General features: G+C 41.3%; 1 protein-coding gene across 1 annotated transcript in view; it reads left to right on the top strand.

Moving 5' to 3' along the window:
- The window catches only part of LOC144480979 (A disintegrin and metalloproteinase with thrombospondin motifs 16-like), a 235,139-nt gene that overhangs the window by 114,915 nt on the left and 101,028 nt on the right, over positions 1–19,196 (top strand). Inside the window, exons 8-10 of the mRNA XM_078200606.1 lie at positions 1,587–1,724; positions 4,456–4,609; positions 10,561–10,656. Coding sequence (XP_078056732.1) covers positions 1,587–1,724; positions 4,456–4,609; positions 10,561–10,656 — 388 coding nt within the window. The remainder of the gene's footprint in view (positions 1–1,586; positions 1,725–4,455; positions 4,610–10,560; positions 10,657–19,196) is intronic.

Here is a 19,196-nt window from a genome sequence, read left to right as displayed (position 1 = left end):
TTTCCACATACCCACTTTGCAGCAAGAATGACTACACGGAGCAAAACTCCTGATTGAGGTTTTTCCCCGCTCCCTTGTCGGATGCACTGAGGACAACATATCAGTGAAAGAATTTTGGACTTACTGGTCTTTATGGCTCATTACTGCACCATGGTGTACGTTTACTGTGTTGTCTATTTTATTGGCAACTAATTCTTCAAATTTATTCGTTTATCTGCCACAAAGTAATTATGGAGTCCGAAGCCTGGATTTTCCTTGGAGCATGACCTGCTTTGTAGGAGGTGCAGCAAACAACCTGTTTCTATGTTTCTGCTGTATCTCTGTAAGAGTGGCTCCGAGAAGCAGGCAGGTCATTATTTCTGGACAGAATAATGATTTTGTAACATTAATAGGAACTTTGCAACTACTCATCACTTATGCTAGAGCATAGTGCCCCCCATTCAGGTCCATGCCCTTGACCAGCTATGAGTCAACCATGGTAGTTATAGCATGCATAGAGTCCACTCATCATTAAGGGCTGTTGGGAAACCTAAAAGGACATAGCCTCTTGCAAATGAATCTTGTACATAGAGTAAAATTGTTGTTTTCACATTCTTTGCCAAGATTGCTTTAAAAAAAAACCTTTCCTTTTAGGAAAGATTTTTAAAAACCTGAAGAGGAAAAAAAAGCAAATTTATTAATTCACCAAAATAAATTATGACAAAGTGAACAGAATTGCATAACATGTCAACATTCATTTAGAAAACTCCAATCCACTGGTTAAGTGTTCTGGTTGAAAATATGTTTTTAAAGAAAACAGCTTGATAACTTATTTCTGTTCAGAGATTTCCCTTTTCAGCTCTATAATACATAATGATTTTTTTTCTTGTGAGATCCAAGAAAAGGCAAGAGAATAAATGCCCCCAAAAAAGTATGTTAATTTTGGGCAGTAGCAAAATGGCGTCATTTTGTTGAAGTGCATTATGCACTAAAACTCTAGCCTAAGTTATACCTCATCATCTGAAACTGAAAATCTGCTTCATCTTTAGTAAATGTAAGTATTTTTAATGTATCTAACTGTGCGGAGTCAGCATTGTTCACTGTTTCTTCAAATTTGTACCATATGTTTTATAGGGCATGAGCATAGAAATCTATTTTAATTTGTATTTTGTCTGAAATAAACTATTCATGATTTGATGATATGATTTAATTATAGTTATGTGGCTCCATTATTTTCAATTCACTATAGTTATAACTGGGTGTTTATACTGTTTTGTTTTGGAGCTAAATTTGTGTTTGTATTTTAATTTGAAGGAACAAAATAAAATCTGATACTTTACAAAGTACACAACTTAAAATGCCTTTAGAAATTGAACATTTATATCCTCTCGTCTAAAATTGAGTAAAACTTAACCTTCGACTGAGCATTTTTATTTCCTAATTAATATATTTTCTTCTTTGCAGAAAATGTTTCCTCTGGTGTTTAGAGAGTTATCCCATGTTCTTTGTATTCTTACCTGTTACATATACTATGGGTATCTGAATGTCAAAGGTTTTGGAAAAATAAATGTTCTCTACGTGAACTAAACTTTCCAATTTCCCTCTAGTTTTGGTATGATTCATGATGGAGAAGGGAATGTGTGCAAGAAGTCAGAGGGCAATATCATGTCACCAACACTTGCAGGCCACAATGGGGTCTTCTCATGGTCAGCCTGCAGTCGTCAATATCTGTATAAGTTTCTGAGGTACTTAATTTGGCTTATTGTATGTCTTGATACATTTAAACAATATGTCTAGACCCTTGTATTTGACAAAGAATTAGCCTGAGTTAATTCAGTCCATGTGTAGAATTGCAGTAATTCGTAGATGGTGGTAATTGTCTCATCTTGAACTGTCGCAGGAAACCTTGAGACTCCTGACTGCCAAGGATCCTATCTGAGAGCCAAAGTCAGAACGTTACCCATTATGTATGAAGTAATTGGAGACATGTTGACATAAATAGCCACCATTTAAAATGTAAACCTTAGTTACAAGTCCGCTTTAGTTTTGGAGTAAAACTTATTTATGTGAAAAAGTAAGTGCTCTGTGTAACAAAATAGTAGTAATTACACTGCAGGCTTGATGTACACTTACCAACCCAAGCACCCACTATCTCTGGAGGTTGCCACATGTTGAACAGGATTTGCTTATGGCCTATTTATGCATTATTCAAAACAAGAACCCTCTCTCCACCTTGTGCTCTCTGTCTGTACATGCTGAATAAGACAGTCTCACTATTTATGTGTAAAAAAGCATTTATGTGGGACTTGATACTAGTATGAATACTGGTCAGTGATTCAGAAGCAATTTTTCTGAAAGGTTTTTAAATCATATCTTTAGAATGTAGAATAAAAAACAGAAAATGTGGAAATATTTAGCCAGTCAGCATCTGTGAAGAGAGAAAGCAAATTAACACTTCAGGTCAATGACCTATTTTTAGATCTGGAAGAAATTGGAGATGTACCGTTTTTTAAACATGTAGAGGCCAGAAGTGGGGTGGGGGCAGGAGGGGAGAAGAAAAATAATATAGCATCTTTCACCACCTCAGGAATTAGTAAAGCACTTTATGACCAATGAAGTACATTTGAAGTGCAGTCACTGTGTTAAGGTAGGGAACACCGCATCAAATCTGCACATAGCAAACTGTCACAAACAGCAATGTGCAAACTTGTTTATTTTTTAATGATGTTGGTTGAAGGATAATTATAGGCCAAGACTCTGGAGATAACACCCCTCCCTTAAAAATAATGCAATGGGATATTTTATGCCCACCTGAAAGAACAGACATCAGTTTAATATCTTATCTAAAATATGGCACCTCCACCAGTACAGCACTCCCTCATTATTACCCTGGAGTTTGTGTTCTTTGGAATGTGAACCAAAACATTCTGATTCCAAGATGAGAGTCATAACCACTAAGATACTGATGTTTGCGTAGAGTAGTTGAATCCAATTGAGGATTCTCTCCCCAAACCCTATTTTGGAGAGCACATCCATCATGTAGGTGTGCGATATTCTGTCAAAGGCCTTCTCCTGGTCTAGGCTGGTAGGGTAGGTGACCACATCCCTGTCTGGACATAGCCTCGTGCTATTCAGGGACACGATTGCCTATCAGAGATCTTCCTGCCGGGTACAGTGCATGTCTGGTCAGGGTGGATCCCCGACTCCAGAGCAGACCTGACCCGATTGGCGATCACCTTGGACAGAATTTTATAGTCCACATTCAACACTGAAATGAGTTGCCAGTTTCCACCCCCCTCCTTTTCTAGCAATTTTTGATATATAAATACATGTCATTAAATGCAAATCTATAACCAAAACACTCAAAAATCTGTTATTAATACACTTCAATTATTATATGCTTACCACTAACAAAACTGAGCAATTTGTCCCTTTAATAGTTGAAGTGGGTCTCCTGATTAAATTAATGAGTTTCCAAATAGTGCCAAGAATGTCCACTTAACTTCAACCCGATACTTATAGGTATGTTATTCCCATGTTTAATGATGAAAAGGTAGCATAGATGAAAAGAATCTTGGGTCCAAAACAAAACCCCACCTTGTCCATTCAAATAACCTGTTTGACACATGTTCACATATTTATCAGATGGATTATCTCCATATGAAGGGTGTAACTATTTCACCAGATTTGTGATATGCTGAACAATGTATTTAATCTTCATTAGTTTACAATTACAAATTGTAGGGCATTCTAAGTGAAGAGCACGTTTTCGTGAATAATCTATTAAGTTGGGGTCCAAAATTTGTTCTAATCCTATGTGCCGATTGTAAAATATCTGGCATAATTTGATTTTTATCAATGGCAATATCTAATTGTCTCAGAATGAGATCCACATGTGGATCTCTCTCTCACTCACACTCACACTCTCTCTCTCTCACTTGCACTCACTTCTGGTGCTTACATTGAGGTGCAGCATAGTTATACAATGAAGATGTCTTAAAATAGATTTTCCAGGCCCACCTTACAGTTGTCCCGAGCTGCAATATTTTATCACATTTGTCGTACAGAATATAATGTTGCAGATGACATGGATGCCTTTCAAATAGAGGCAAAAATATCCCAGTTGATTGCTTGCTAACATGATATTTAGCTTAATTTTTGGAATGGAGAGAATTAAAATACAGCTGAATTTAGTCTCAGCCCATTTAAAAGATAGTAATATCATAAGATTGCTGTTATTGTGAATTTTCTAATGAGTTAAAATATTGTGCACAATTTAGTATTTTGGGAATAGAGAAATTAAAACTGTAACGATGGGTTCTTTAAACATTATTTCTGTGCTTCACAAAGCAAGATGATCTCATGTTTAGTGTCGTGCAGTTTACCCTTCCAAAAATAAGATTTTCCTGGTAAAATGTTAGAGTTTTAGTGTTTTGTAAATATTGCATTTAACCTTTTTAAACCACTTGTACGCAGCACTTCCCAGGCAACTTGTCTTGTTGATGAACCAAAGCCAGCAAAGGAGTACAGATACCCGGACAAGCTGCCAGGAGAACTCTATGATGCCGACACACAATGCAAGTGGCAATTTGGGGAGAAGGCCAAACTCTGCAGGCTAGATTTTAAAAAGGCAAGAAAACGCTCTTGAATTTTAATTGTATTGTTGGCATTGAGCTGAATTAAGCTTTGCTTTCTTTTCTGTTAATCACCCGCTGGATGCGCAAGATTTAGTATGTAATCCAGAATGAATCAGTAAGGATTATTAGAAAAAAAATCAAACCAGCCTGAAATTATTGTTACCGCTTGTTTAAAATTAAACATTGTTCAAACAGTAAATTTTCACTATTTTCCTGAATTGATGGCTTCTGAATTCACAGAAACTTAATGCATGTTGAAATCTGTAGCATCAAGTTTCCTTGAGAATATGTATCTAAATTGTATGTTACATCTACTTTACACACTCTGCTTGTTACATTTCTGCCATCACATTTCACTGTGACATTTTTACTAACTGACCCAAAATAAAACAGCAACACAAATAAGAATTGAAGAGATCGAAGACACACACACATGAAATATGGTTAGAAAACTGTCTGGAGAATGCCACTAAGGACTTATGAAAATAGCCAGCAGGAAAGGCAAAACCCATAAGCAATCCTGAATGAGGTCGAAAATCTAATCCGTTTCAAAATAACTATGAAACAACTAAATCCTTCAAGATACTTTTTGACAAAAAAATGCCGCAGCTTCACAGCACTGTCTTCTGAATTTGTTAAAAAATGAATAAAGTTGCCTTTTGTTGGCAGGTACAGGATCAGATAAAGAATGTTAAACAAATCCAGCTCCTACTCTGCTCACCATCAACCAGGAATGCTTGGAAAATGTGTCTGAGAGTTTAGGATTGGCCTTAATGCATGTGCAGATTGAGATGCAGGCTATGAAGTTTCCACTGTGAAGTTTGTCAACATTGAAGTTGTTTTATACCCAACAAATGGGTGGAATGCATGCCAATTTCAATCCCCTGGAGTCTCTCCATTTCAGAGTTATAGGATACATATGGGCAATCCCTTTTAGCCTACAGGGAACCTGCACTTATGTTCACTAAGCATTGGGTAAATTGATGCATAGGTCAGCTAGAAGCTAGCAACATTTTAGGTTCGATGTTCTGCCTCATTCAATTCTGACCACTCTCAGTCAAGTTCTAAAACGATGCCAATTTCTGAATTGGTGCTTGCAAGAGAAGTGTGTGTGATGGTGCATCTTCACTTGCAAATTCTTCCTTCTTCTCCACTTATGACATTGGTCCCTGGGCTTCTTCAGGATCTGGAAAGAGAGAATAGAGAAAGTGGTTAGTACCTGGAGGCAATCGTATTTTATTGCAAAACGGGTGTTTCTCAATGGAACACCAGTTAATTGACAGAGGTGGATAGTTAACTGATAATGATTGATGATTGCAGAGCCAATGTCCTATGGCATGAATCCGCTTGCCTTGTTCTGTACAAAAATACCTACTCTCTCTGCCCAGGATATCCATAGAAGCCTTTTTAGCAGCAGACAGTATAGGAAAATAGAGGAGAACCTCCTCCGGTGCAGGTGTTCTGTCTGGAATTATGTGCTAGTTTGTTCTGCCAAAGAAATGGTGATTGTGTTGGTGTGTGTTGTAAATTGAAGAGATCTGAAGATCTGTACGTGATTCTATGAAAGCTTGATGTTATGAAGAAGTATCAATTATGTGCAAGAAAAGGCATTGCTTAAGAAAGCACTGGCAGAGTATGCAAACAGCAGTAGAAGTAGGGCCACCGAAGGATTGGATGAGACGAATGTGAAGTGGGTGGTGCCAATCTTTTCACTGATACTGCTAGAGGAGACTGATAAAGGACAGCAATAATGAATAGGTCTGGTAGTCTGTGTATATGATGTGGAGATGCCAGCATTGGACTGGGGTAGACACAGTAAGAAGTCTCAACACCAGGTTAAAGTCCAACAGGTTTATTTGGCAGCACTAGCTTTCGGAGCCTCAAGCTTCTCCTTCAGGTGAGTGAGGACTTGTGTTCAACGCCCTGTTTATATGCCCTGTTTGTGAACACAAGTCCTCACTCACCTGAAGAAGGAGCTTGAGGCTCCGAAAGCTAGTGCTGCCAAATAAACCTGTTGGACTTTAACGTAGTCTGTGTATAGCCATTCACCTCTTTTTTACACTCCATATGGGTCAGAAGGTCTAAACTTCTGGTATATACACTCTCTGCTACCTCTGACAATCTCTCCATCGCTGTGTGACATCTAGAAACAAGATATCTTTCCTTCCCAATTCTCTACTTAAGCTCCCAGGGCATTGTTAGAAAATCGGAGTGTTTCTTCAGTCAACACTTTTTGCCTTGCTGTACACAAGCAGCTTTCAGTTGTGTTCCACAATAAACAGTTCACCTCCCATTAAGAGGTGCAGGCTGCTAGAAACTGGAAGCCAATGTCATGCATATCTCTCAAAATCCCTCAGTCCTCATTGCTGCATGAAATGTCCACGCGCCAGTCTGAGTCATGTTGACAGTTCATCCATCGAGTAACAGAATGAAGCATGAATGTGAAAGGGATTTGTGCCTCTGGATGATATCATTGGACAAGCAATGCTGTTGGCCCATCCACACCTGAAAGTATCTAGCAACAGATTGTCCAATGGTTGGCTGAAATGAAGCCTATTCTGTTAAGTTGCCAGTCAGATATCTGATCAACTAAATGCTTATTAATCAAAAGCACATCCACCAACCTCCCCACTGCTGCAAAAAGTTCATAACCCCACATATTTGTCACTAATCTGTTACTCATTGCCTGCCATTTCCTTGTGTAACCTGAGCTTTAACCAACGTAAAAGATGAGTCAGATATGTTGATAAAAGAATATATAATAATTAAGGAAAATTATTTATGGTTTTCATGTAGTGTTTCATCTCACTGGCAAAATGTAGTAGAATACTGTGTAAGAGAAAAGGTTATTCAGTTACTATAAATCAATAATTTTTATAATGCATGACACTTCATGTCGCAGCTTCTCTTACTTATTCTGTGTTAAAAATATTGGGTGACCCTAACAGCCATTAATATTTCACCTATTGATGGTGCTGCGAAGTCAGGTTTTCTGACTTAACTACAGTAGGGCTCCAATCACATCAATTAACAGCTGTACTGTACCATTCCTAAATCCCCAAATCAACACAAAATCAACGCAATTTTTGAACCATAGAAATGGTCCATGTTCACATCATGATCAAGTCCCTCTAAAACTCCTCTTGGTCTTATGTGCTCCATTCGGGTGTGTAGGGTGTCGGATCTAAATCCAGCATATAGGAAATGCTCATTCAGGGATGCCAAGCAGAGGTAAGTATATGCAATATTACGGAAAGGACAGAGTAATGGCAAGGTGAATATATTTCAGCCATTTATTACTTACTTTCCTTCCTTAAGTTTGTCCTGCTCGTACTTGGGATGTCTTAAGCCTTTGTATCCATTGGTGTAAATTACATTATTTGTTCTTTCAAAATTGACTCTATAATCTTAATGAGCTTTCTAATGGGTATCTCCCTTTATGACATATTTACAAGAAGACCAAATGACTGATAGCAGGCTTTTCAGAGTGTAGAAGGGGCACTCTGTGACGATCTGCTGGTACCTGCATATTGTGTTTGTAATAGATTTGTGCAGACTAAGATCGTATTCCAAATTAAGCTGGAACACCAAACCAGATAGCAACACTAAGATCTGTGAATGCTTCACTAATTGTCCTATGGGATGCTTTCTCAGAAGCATCCCAATCAAAATATTGGCACTTGTGAAAGAAAGCATACCATGATGACCAACTGCCATTGTCTCCTAATTGGGTGCATTTACCAAACTAACACTAAGCAGGCAATGACCGTGGAAAAACTGTCTACAAAAAAACCTGGGTCCGCTCACGGCCAGGTGCTAAAGATGCCATGTGTTGCAAAGACTTCTGCAGTTACCATATAGTATAGGACTGGCATATATAGGTGAGAGGAATTGTGCCATGGATGGGTGCAGATGTCCACCGTTCCTGGGGCTCCAGATGTATTATCAGCGAAACCTGAGTGTTTCCCGCTGGCGTTAGCAGCGCCTTTCACATGGGCTTCACCTATCTTTAGCATTTAGAAGTATGCATAGCTTAAAATACACCAGCCAGCCTGGCTTTGCAGACATCAAAATGTCATTTTTAAAGGGCACCCTGATCTCCATGCTGAGAGACAGGCCCCCATCCCCCACAATGAATGTGGCAATGCCCGCTGGCAAGGGGTGTACCCCCAACCCCTCAGCACAGGGGCATCCTTCCCCCCCCCCCACCACCACTGAAAGAACAGGTTACCTGTCCCCCCGCCCACATCCCCCCACATCACGCAGCCATGAAGGTGACCCAACCCCTCCTCCGCCCTCCAGCCAGAGCTCTCAACCCCCCTCCCAGAGACACTCCGAGTTGGGGTCCCCTCAGGCCTTGCCCTCCTCAGTCATCCCTTCAGGCCCTGCCCTCCTCAGTCACCCCGTCAGGCCCTGCCCCTTGGCAGTGACAGCCTGACCTGGAACCTTGGACTCTGGTGGAGTGGCGGGGAGGGTGATAGCTGGGGGGCAGGGAGATACATCCAGTGCTCATGATCCCCTCTGCCACTATCAGGCTGCAGAGGAAGGATCCTTCAAAGGACCTGAAGGTTGAGTAGGCTCGGGCTGGGTGGAAGGGACTCTCTCCTGGGATTCTGGTCTCAAGGCTGCATTAGTACTTGTTGCCCTGGAGAAGATGGTGTTCACTTTCGGGATGGTGATTTCAGACGCCATTCTGGGATAAGATATTCATTATTGCCTCTGTCCTTTAAAACCTTTGAAGTGCCCTGGTCACTTTGATATCCATGCCCCACTGGCACCTGGAAGCCTTCATAATCACTTTAGCATTCCATTCCATGCTAGGGATTGGACGTGGTTAATGTCACAAGCTCCAAGTATTAATTGACCTCTTTTAAAGTGCTCTTATAGAAAGGATGTGTCAGTTTTACCAGGGAGAACCCCATGCTTTCTCTCACAAGGCCCAGCTGCAGGGATTGAGTTTCACTGGGGAGTCCCCTTTTTAGGTTACAAAAGTTAGCATTTGGTGTCTGGCCCGTTTGAAGTGCTTTGGTTGACAGGTTGGATCACTTACCCAATAGCAAGGAGCTTTGTTTGTTTTCTTTCTCTCTGTGGTTGAATGCATCCCAAATGCTTAGAAAAGAGGAACTGAAACCTCATGGCGACTGGGTAATTGATCCAACCTGTCAATCAAAGGCAGAATGTTTATAACATTGCAGTTAGGAACAAAAGCAGCACCAGATGCTACTCTTTCAATATTAAAAGGAAACTCCCCAGTGAAACTTGGATGCAAACATTTTATTCTACCATTTGTGTATCTGCAGCAAACCAATAGGTAGGTCATTCTCCCAAAAAAATTCTAAGTTTCGAATTTGCATAAAAACTGGAGTAAATCCCACTGTTTTTTTGATCATGAGTTTAAAAAAAAATCTGCCACAATCTGTGCACTGCTGAGTGCACTAGCATAAATAAGTGCAAAAATCTACAAAAGCAGCGCAGCGGGATGGGAGAATCGCCCCCTAGATGTTTGATCTAAGCTATACAGTAGCAGAAAATCTAGACTGGTGTCTTTATTATTGTCTTGAAGTTGATGTGGAAGTTTGCAGGAAGTGGGACGAGCTAAATTACTCTTACAAAGTGTCAGCATGGGCTTGACTAGCCAAATGGCCTCTTTCTATGCTGAAGCCATTCTATGAGTCTTGAGTACACGAGTTTAGAGACTTTTGGATACATTTGAGCAGAAAAGTGGCTGACAGATAAAGTGACAAGATGGGAAGCTCGAGCTGATCCAACAAAAATGGATGGCCTTAATTGGCTTCTCCCTGCTCCAAAAGTACTGGCGTTCATTGGCAATGCTGATACCAAAATGCATTTGTTACTCCTTAGCTACAAATTTAAAACGATAACTCACTATCAGTGATTGATCTGACAGAAATCCTTGTAATCAAATTGATTTTCTATCCCTCAGGATATCTGTAAAGCACTGTGGTGTCATAGAGTTGGCCGAAGATGTGAAACAAAATTCATGCCAGCTGCTGAGGGCACTGTCTGTGGGCTCAACAGGGTAAGGTAACCCTTTGCTGTTTTCAATGATAAATAGCTTCTGAATTGTACCTTTTAAAATGTCGGATAGGATTTGCTGGCCATTCATGCCAGTGGGATTCTCCTGTTCTGCCACAGTGAACAGAGAATTGGCTGAGCGCCAAATTCTCTGTCCTCTCTGGCAGTGTCGGCAGGGCCTGAACAGTGGAGAATTCCAGACCTACTGTTCATTAATTTATTATGTGATTTACAAGAAAACTGGTTGGTCAATGTTCTTTGAATTTTTGTAGGTATACCAGTAACTAAAATAATTTTGTATTTGGAAATCATGAAAAATTTTTATCAATATGACCACCCTTAATTGTAGCATTTAACCTGCATCTCTGGTCAAATTCAACATGAAGCAATACAAAATGTTATGACACCGGGATATATATATATTTTTTCATTTGTGGGACATGGGCATCGCAGGCTGGCCAGCATTTATTGCCCATCCCTAGTTGCCTTTGAGAAGGTGGTGGTGAGCTGCGTTCTTGAATCGCTGCAGTCCATGTTCTGTGGTTTGACTCACAATGCCTTTAGGAAGGGAATTCCAGGATTTTGACCCATCGGCTGTGAAGGAATGGCGATATATTTCCAAGTCAGGATGGTGAGTGGCTTGGAGGGGAACTTGCAGGTCATGGTATTCCTATGTATCTGCTGCCCTCGTCCTTCTAGATGGAGGTGGTTGTGGGTTTGGAAAGTGCTGCAGTGCATCTTGTAGATAGTGCACACTGCTGCTACTGAGCGTCGGTGGTGGAGGGATTGAATGTTTGTAGATGTGGTGCCAATTAAGCGGGCTGCTTTGTCCTGGATGGTGTCAAGCTTCTTGAGTGTTGTTGGAGCTGCACCCATCCAGGCAACTGGGGAGTATTCCATCACACTCCTGACTTGTGCCTTGTAGATAGTGGATAGGCTCTGGGGAGTCAGGAGGTGAGTTACTCACCACAGTATTCCTAGCCTCTGACCTGCTCTTGTAGCCACTATGTTTATGTGGTGAATCCAGTTCAGTTTCTGGTCAATGGTAACCCCAAGGATGTTGACAGTGGGGGATTCAGTGATGGTTATACCATTGAATGTCAAGGGGCAGTGGTTAGAGTGTTTTTTATTGGTGATTGTCGTTGCCTGGCATTTATATGGCACGAATGTTACTTGCCAGCCCAAGCCTAGATATTGTCCAGATCTTGTTGCATTTGAACATGGACTGCTTCAGTATCTGAGGAGTTGCGAGTGGTGCTGAACATTATGCAATAATCAGTGAACAACCCCACTTCTGACCTTATGATGGTGGGGAGATCATTGATGAAGCAGCTGAAGATGGTTGGGCCTAGGACACTACCCTGAGGGAATCCTGCAGAGATGTCCTGGAGCCGAGATGACTGACCCTCCACAACCACAACCATCTTCCTATGTACCAGGTATGACCCCAACCAGTGGAATGTTTGCCCCCTGACACCCATTGATTCCAGTTTCACTAGGGCTCCTTGATGCCACACTGTCAAATGTGGCCTTGATGTCACTCTCTCACCTCACCTCTGGAATTCAGCTCTTTTGTCCATGTTTGAACCAAGGCTGTAATGAGGCCAGGAGCTGAGTGACCCTGGTAAAACACAAACTGGGCGTCACTGAGCAAGTTATTGCTGAGCAGGTGCTGCTTGATAGCACTGTTGATGACCCCTTTCATCACTTTACTGATGATCGAGAGTAGACTGATTGGACAGTAATTGGCCGGGTTGGATTTGTCCTGCTTTTTGTGCACAGGACATACCTGGGCAATTTTCCACATTGTTGGGTAGATCCAGTGTCCAGTGTTGTAACTATGCTGGAAGAGCTTGGCTAGGGGAGTGGCAAGTTCTGGAGCACAAGTCTTCAGTACTATTGCCGGAATGCTATCGGGGCCCATTGCCTTTGCAGTATCCAGTGCCTCCAACCATTTCTTGATATCATGTAGAGTGAATCGCATTGGCTGAAGACTGGCATCTAAGATGCTGGGGACCACTGGAGGAGGCCGAGATGGATCATTCACTCGGCATTTCTGGCTGAAGATTGCTGCGAATACTTCAGCCTTATTTTTTGCACTGATGTGCTGGGCTCCTCCATCATTGAGGATGGGGATATTTGAGAGTTGTTTAACCATCCACCATCATTCTTGACTGGATGTGGAAGGACTGCAGAGCTTAGATCTGATCCGTTGGTTATGGGATCGCGTAGCTCTGTCTATCACTTGCTGTTTTTGCTATTCGGCATGCAAGTAGTCTTGTTTGGTAGCTTCACCAGGTTGACACATTTTTAGGTATGCCTGATGCTGCCATGCCCTCCTGCACTCCATTGAACCAGAGTTGATCCCCTGGATTGATGGTAATGGTTGAGTGGGGGATATGCCTGGTCATGAGGTTGTAGATTGTGCTGGGGTACGATTCCGCTGCTGTTGATGGCCCACTGCACCTCATGGATACCCAATCTTGAGTTGCTAGTTCGGTTTGATCGGTATCTTGATACTCATGCAGATTAATCAACGTTAATTTGAAACAAACTGCATTATTTATTGTACAGAAAATTGTTCACCTCTTCAGTTTCCTGCAGTTGTATGAAATGGCCATATGTTTTTAAGATGCTTCATGATTTCCAAAAACAAAATTATTGTTTTAATGAATTTGAAGAGCTTGCAATTAACAGTATTATTGAATTTGATTGGTGGGATTTTTTTTTTCATGGAACGTTTTCTCAGTGAGTTGAATATATGAAATGAGTTTTATCTTAATGGCATTAAATTAGTGTTGATATGCTTAGGCATATGCAGAGCTTTCGATTGGTTGAAAAAAGTAGGACCTGATGGGCATTGTAAGCTGGCTGGAGTGTGTATTGGAACCATAAAGAGATCAGGAGATGTTTTATGAATATGACACAAGAGCCAAATGTGAATAAAGATAAATTGTGTAATGGACAGCGAAGGAGATTGGAAAGTTTGGTCTGGAGAGTAGCAAGCTGGATTCTTTGATCTGCTGTGGAGTAGGGTTTTACACTTGGAGCAGTGTCTTGCAAAATTTAGTCCAGGGTGTCACAAGTGAAATTAAGGAGACCAGGGGAAACCCTGCGGCATATTTATAGCAAAGGATGTTTTCACCTACGGCTTTTTAGTTTTCTCACCATTATAAGCCGCTACAGAACTGTTGATGGTAAAAGTCAAGTTGGGCTTTTGTATCCCAATATATATTGGGCGACAAAACCCACTGCTGTCTGTTTTGTGCCTATGCTAAAGTTAGTTTTTTACTTCTGCTATTTATGTGACTGCTTGAAAATGCAAAGTAACGCAAATTTTTAATGTGTCTAACTAACTCCAAATAACTGATATAAAAGCAAATTACTGTGGACGCTGGAATCTGAAACAAAAAAACTGAAAAATCTCAGCAGTCCGAGAGCATCTGTAGAGAGAGAGAATAGAGCCAACGCTTTGGGTCTGGATGGTCCTTTGTCAGAGCTATGCCAGCTTGACAAAGGGTCATCCAGACTCAAAACATTAGCTCTATTCTCTCTCCACCAATACTGTCAGACCTTCTGAGATTTTCCAGCATTTTCTATTTTAGTTCCAAATAACTTAGCACTGCTGCCTTACAGCACCAGGGACCCGGGTTCAATTCTAGCCTTGGGTAACTGTATGGATTTTGCACATTCTCCCTGTGTCTGAGTGGGTTTCCTCCGGGTGCTCCAGTTCCTCCCACACTCCAAAACGTTTCCAGATTAGGTGGATGGGACATGCTAAATTGCCCCTTAGTGTTCCAAGATGTGTGGGTTAGATGGATTAGCCATGAGAAATGTGTGGGGTTACAGGGATAGGGCAGGGAAGAAGGCCTGGGTAAGATACTCTGTCAGAGAGTTGGTGCAGACGCGAATGGCCTCTTCTGCACTATAGGGATTCTATGATTCTCTGAATGTGTTTGAATTCAACTTCTGTTTATAGCTGTTTATTAAAATCCATTTTAGACTTCCTTGCATTGTACAATTACAGTCTAATGACAGACATAAAGAAACTTTAAAATTTATTTTAACTTATTAGCAATGTACAGACACATGCTTCTATGGTAACTGGACACACGCAACATATTTTTGAAAAGGTGGACCCTGACCCTGCTAATCCCAGTTTCCTGTGTTTTCACCAACTATTGGGATTATGTGGTAATTATATATTAATCTGGTGGTTGCTGGCATCAGCTCATGAATCAATGTTGGTGTGCTGTAATTGTTGCTCTGTAGATAATTTGGTTCTAGTTTTTCATCTTTTGGTCGAAAGCTCCAAAGTTAGAAGAGGTTGAATCTGAGACGAGGCATCTTTAGTGGATATCTCCATTGACTGGAACACAACTCAAAGATATTTAACTGAGGATTTTTTAAAGATTAATCAATCTACAAATAAGTCATGTTTATGTAAAAAAAAGAACAGGAATTGGTAATAATTTATTTTAATATATTTATCAAGATTCTCCTGAGAGAAACTGTTTAAAAGTAGATGTCATGCTCAAAAATGGTAGGTTGCCAAAACATCAAAGTGTGTGTTGCTGTGCTTGTATTACTTATAAGAATTCTAGCTACGAGCAACACGATTATAATTTTTAAGTGACAGGTTAATTGTATGCAAAAGCTGCAATGATTTTTCTTGGCATGAAATGAAAGACAAATGAGCTAAATGGATGTATAATTAGTAAGCCATCTATGCCAGGTTTAAACTTTAAGCACTTTGTAGAGCCAAGTACTTGTTGGCTGGTTATCAAAATATGATGTACGTCTGTGGTCCCAGGGTTGCTTGGAGGTATTTTACTCCTACAAATACAGAAGTACTTATTTTATGGTTATGGTACTGCATGAACAGAAATTTCCTCCAGTCAAATACAGGGAAGACTGAAGCCATTGTCCAAACTCTGTTCCCTAGCTACTGACTCCATCCCTCTTTCTGCCGACTGTCTGAAACTAAACTAGACTGTTCGCGACCTTTTTGTCAGAGTTGACCCTGAGATGAACTTCCAACCTAATGTTCCTGCCACCACTAAGACTGCCTATTTCCATCTCTGTAAATTCAATGCTGCCTCAGCTTATTTGGGGCTGTAACCCTCATTTTTTACCTCAAGGCTTGTTTATTCCAATGTACTACTGACTGGTCTCCCACGTTGTACTCTCCATATACTTGAGGTCATCCAAAGCTTCGCTAACCATTTTCTATCTCCCACCAAGCCCCATTCACCTATCATAGAACCACAGAATCCCTACAGTGTAGGAAGAGGCCATTTAGCCCATCAAGTGTGCACCAACTCTCCAAAGAGCGTCTTACCCAGGCCCATCCCCCACACCCCGATCTCCATTTACACATTTACCAAAGCTAATCCACCTAACCTACACAGCTTTGGACTTTGGGAGGAAATTAGAGCACCCGGAAGAAACCCACACAGACACAGGGGGAATGTGCAAACTCCACACTGCCGGTCACCCAAGGCCAGAATTGAACCTTGGTCCCCAGCTAACTTGCTGACCTTCATTGGCTTCTGGTCAAGCAATGTCTAGGTTTTAAAGTTCTCATCCTTGTTTTTAAATGCCTCCATGGTCTCACCCTCCCTAGCCTCCTATCCTCTCTAGCCCTATATTGTACCCCTCTAAGATATCTGCACTCAAATTCTGGCCTCTTGAGCATCCTCGATTTTAGCATGGCCACCAATGGTGGTGTGATTGTCAGTTTGATTTTTCTGTATCAGCTCCATAATGTATTCTGATGTTAGCTTCTGCTCCATTCTATGTAATCTTTTAATGGAAATGTTACACAATGTCAAATTTAGTCATCCACATGGAGTAAAGATTGAGAAGTCAGTCGAGATTCAGTGATATCCGATTGCTGCTAAACCTTCCAGTTAGGCTTGTGAAGTGCGTGGAATGTTGCCTGACATTAGGGTATTGTGCCATTTTCCAGCCCACAGACATGCAGAACACAGTCTTCCCAAAGTGAAACTTGACGGGAAGACAATTGTGGTGCGGGATTTTGTTTGCGCTAAAGGTGGGCACGCAGAGCAATTCGTCCATCTGAATGGATAAACCTGAGGAAAACCTAATATCTGGCATCAGCTTCATTATCAATAGATCTGCAAGTTGTGCACACCTAATGGATGCCCCTTGGCAGCTTATTGGAGAAGAGGCTTCCAAGATTGACAGCCGTCCTCCACTGAATGTTTAAAGTGACTCGGTGGTAAGGGAAGGTGTGGACACAGTGACTGGAAATCGTTGTTGACCAGGAGAGTGAGTGACTGGCAGGATGTGAGCAGGAGGAAAGGTGGAGGTGGGCGATGAGGTGGGGGACACGAGAAGGGCAACATTTACAATCTAAGGGGAGATATGAACAATGACAAACAGTGATTTGTATGGCTTGATTGTAGATAAGAGCAGAAGGAATTTGAACAAGAGTGAACCATTTGACTCTTTGGGCGGAATATTGCTGTCCCGTCTGCCACAGGAATTGTAGTGGGTGGGACATGAATCATGCAAAGGTCCATTGACCTCAGGTGGGATTTTCCAACCTTGGAGCGCGTGCAGCCGGAAAATCCCACCCTTTGCTTTTGCTCTGCGCATCACTAAGAACCAATTTCTCTCTGTATAAAAAAAGCTTTCTCCATCTAGAATGCAAGATTTGCAGTTCTCTCAATGAGATTTCTCCTCATCTTGGTTGTAAGTGGCCAACCCCTTATTCTGACACTGTGACCCTGTGTCCTAGATTTCCCAAAACAGGGGTTACTTGACTTCCAGCATCTAGCCTATCAAGCCCTTTAAGAATGTTACATGCTTCAATAAAATCACCTCTCAGTCGTCCGAATTCCAGGGCTGAGTCTACTCAATCTCACCTCATAGGGCAATCCCTTCATCCCAGAAATCAGTTGAGTAAACATTTGTTGCATTGAGTCAATGACAAATAAATCTTTCCTCCACTAATGAGACCAAAACTATACACAGTATTCTCAGGGTAGTCTCAGCAAGGCCCCAGACAATTGCAGTGAGACTGCTTCACTTTTATACCTTACTCCCTTGGTAATAAAGTCCAACATACAATTTGCTTTTATTGATTGCTTGCTGGACTGCATATTAAATTTGTGATTCAAGTTCAAGGACACCCAGATGAAAACCAACATTTCTCCATGAAAAAAATATACTTTTATATTTTTCCTTCCAAACTGGACAAGTTCACACCCCCCCCCCCCCCCCCCCCATATTCTATTCTACCTGCCATGTTCTTGCCCATTAACCTATTGAAATCCTTTGCAAACGCTTCACAACTTACTTTCCCACTTAACTTGGTGTCATCAGCAAACTTGGATACATTACACTTGGTTTATGAATATCTGTTCTCTCTTTGGCCAAAGCGGTCATATTATTTTTAACATTTGGCATAAATGGTAACCTCTGAGCATTACCTCATATTTGTTCTTGCCTATTTATTGAAAAAGAGAACAACACAGAGTAGGTTGAACTGTCTCCTGTGCTGTTTGATTCTGTGAACGTTGCATTATTCTGTGATCTGATGAGAAATTTGTACACTGTATTAACTTGGAAATTTCACAACTTGGCTTTCAACAAAATACACTGTGAACTGATGCCAATACAGCTGATGTATGAGACCATGTGGACCGTGACTGATAAATATGTAAAGCATCTGTTGAGACATGAAGGTTTTTCTTTAACCTATTCTCTCCTGGTAAACTTAAATAAAGTAGTATTATGGGTAAGAATATCTTTGTGTTATTAGAAAAGCATTAGAAAAGAAGTAAATATTAGTGTTGGCTTCCGTTTTTATACCAGGCTGAAGTAAATTTGTGGTTTTCCAACCTTCCACATGCATTTCCTAAAATACTCATTTTCTATTAGAGTTTCCAAGTGTGAAGGAACTGCTTTCTGTGAAATTCAGCATTGTGAAAAGATTGTGATAAATGTGTGAGCGTCTTAAGAGGAATAAAATTAGATAAATGTAAAATAAGCAATAACTAGGACATGGGCCGGTATCAAGTGCTAACAAATAGGGTTTTTTCCCCCTGCTGCACCGGTTGGAGTGTTGTAGGATCATAGAATCCCTACATTGTGGAAGGAGACCATTCGGCCCATCAAGTCTGCACTGACTACAATCCCACCCAAGCACCTGTCCCCGTAACTTCTCATATTTACCTTGCTAACCCCCCTGACACTAGGATTAATTTAGCATGGCCAATCCATCTAACCCACACATCTTTGGACTGTGGGAGGAAACCGGAGCACCCGGAGGAAACCCACGCAGACACAGAGAGAGTGTGCAAACTCCACACAGACAGTGACCCAAGGCCGGAATTGAACCTGGGTCCCTGGCGCTGTGAGGCAGCAGTGCTAACCATTGTGCCACCGTGCCGCCCGTACAGGTGGGAGCTCTGTTTCTTTTCCATGGGGGAGGTCCAATGAGCTTTAAGTGGTCTGAGGCACTTACTTGGCCAGTGTTGGGCCTTCCACGCAACTAAGCCCCAGTGGGGTTAA

The sequence above is a fragment of the Mustelus asterias genome, chromosome 2, assembly GCF_964213995.1.
Source record: "Mustelus asterias chromosome 2, sMusAst1.hap1.1, whole genome shotgun sequence".
NCBI classification, from domain to species: Eukaryota; Metazoa; Chordata; class Chondrichthyes; order Carcharhiniformes; family Triakidae; genus Mustelus; species Mustelus asterias.
Note: the sequence above shows the minus strand (reverse complement) of the source record. Positions and strands in the feature narration are given on the sequence as shown.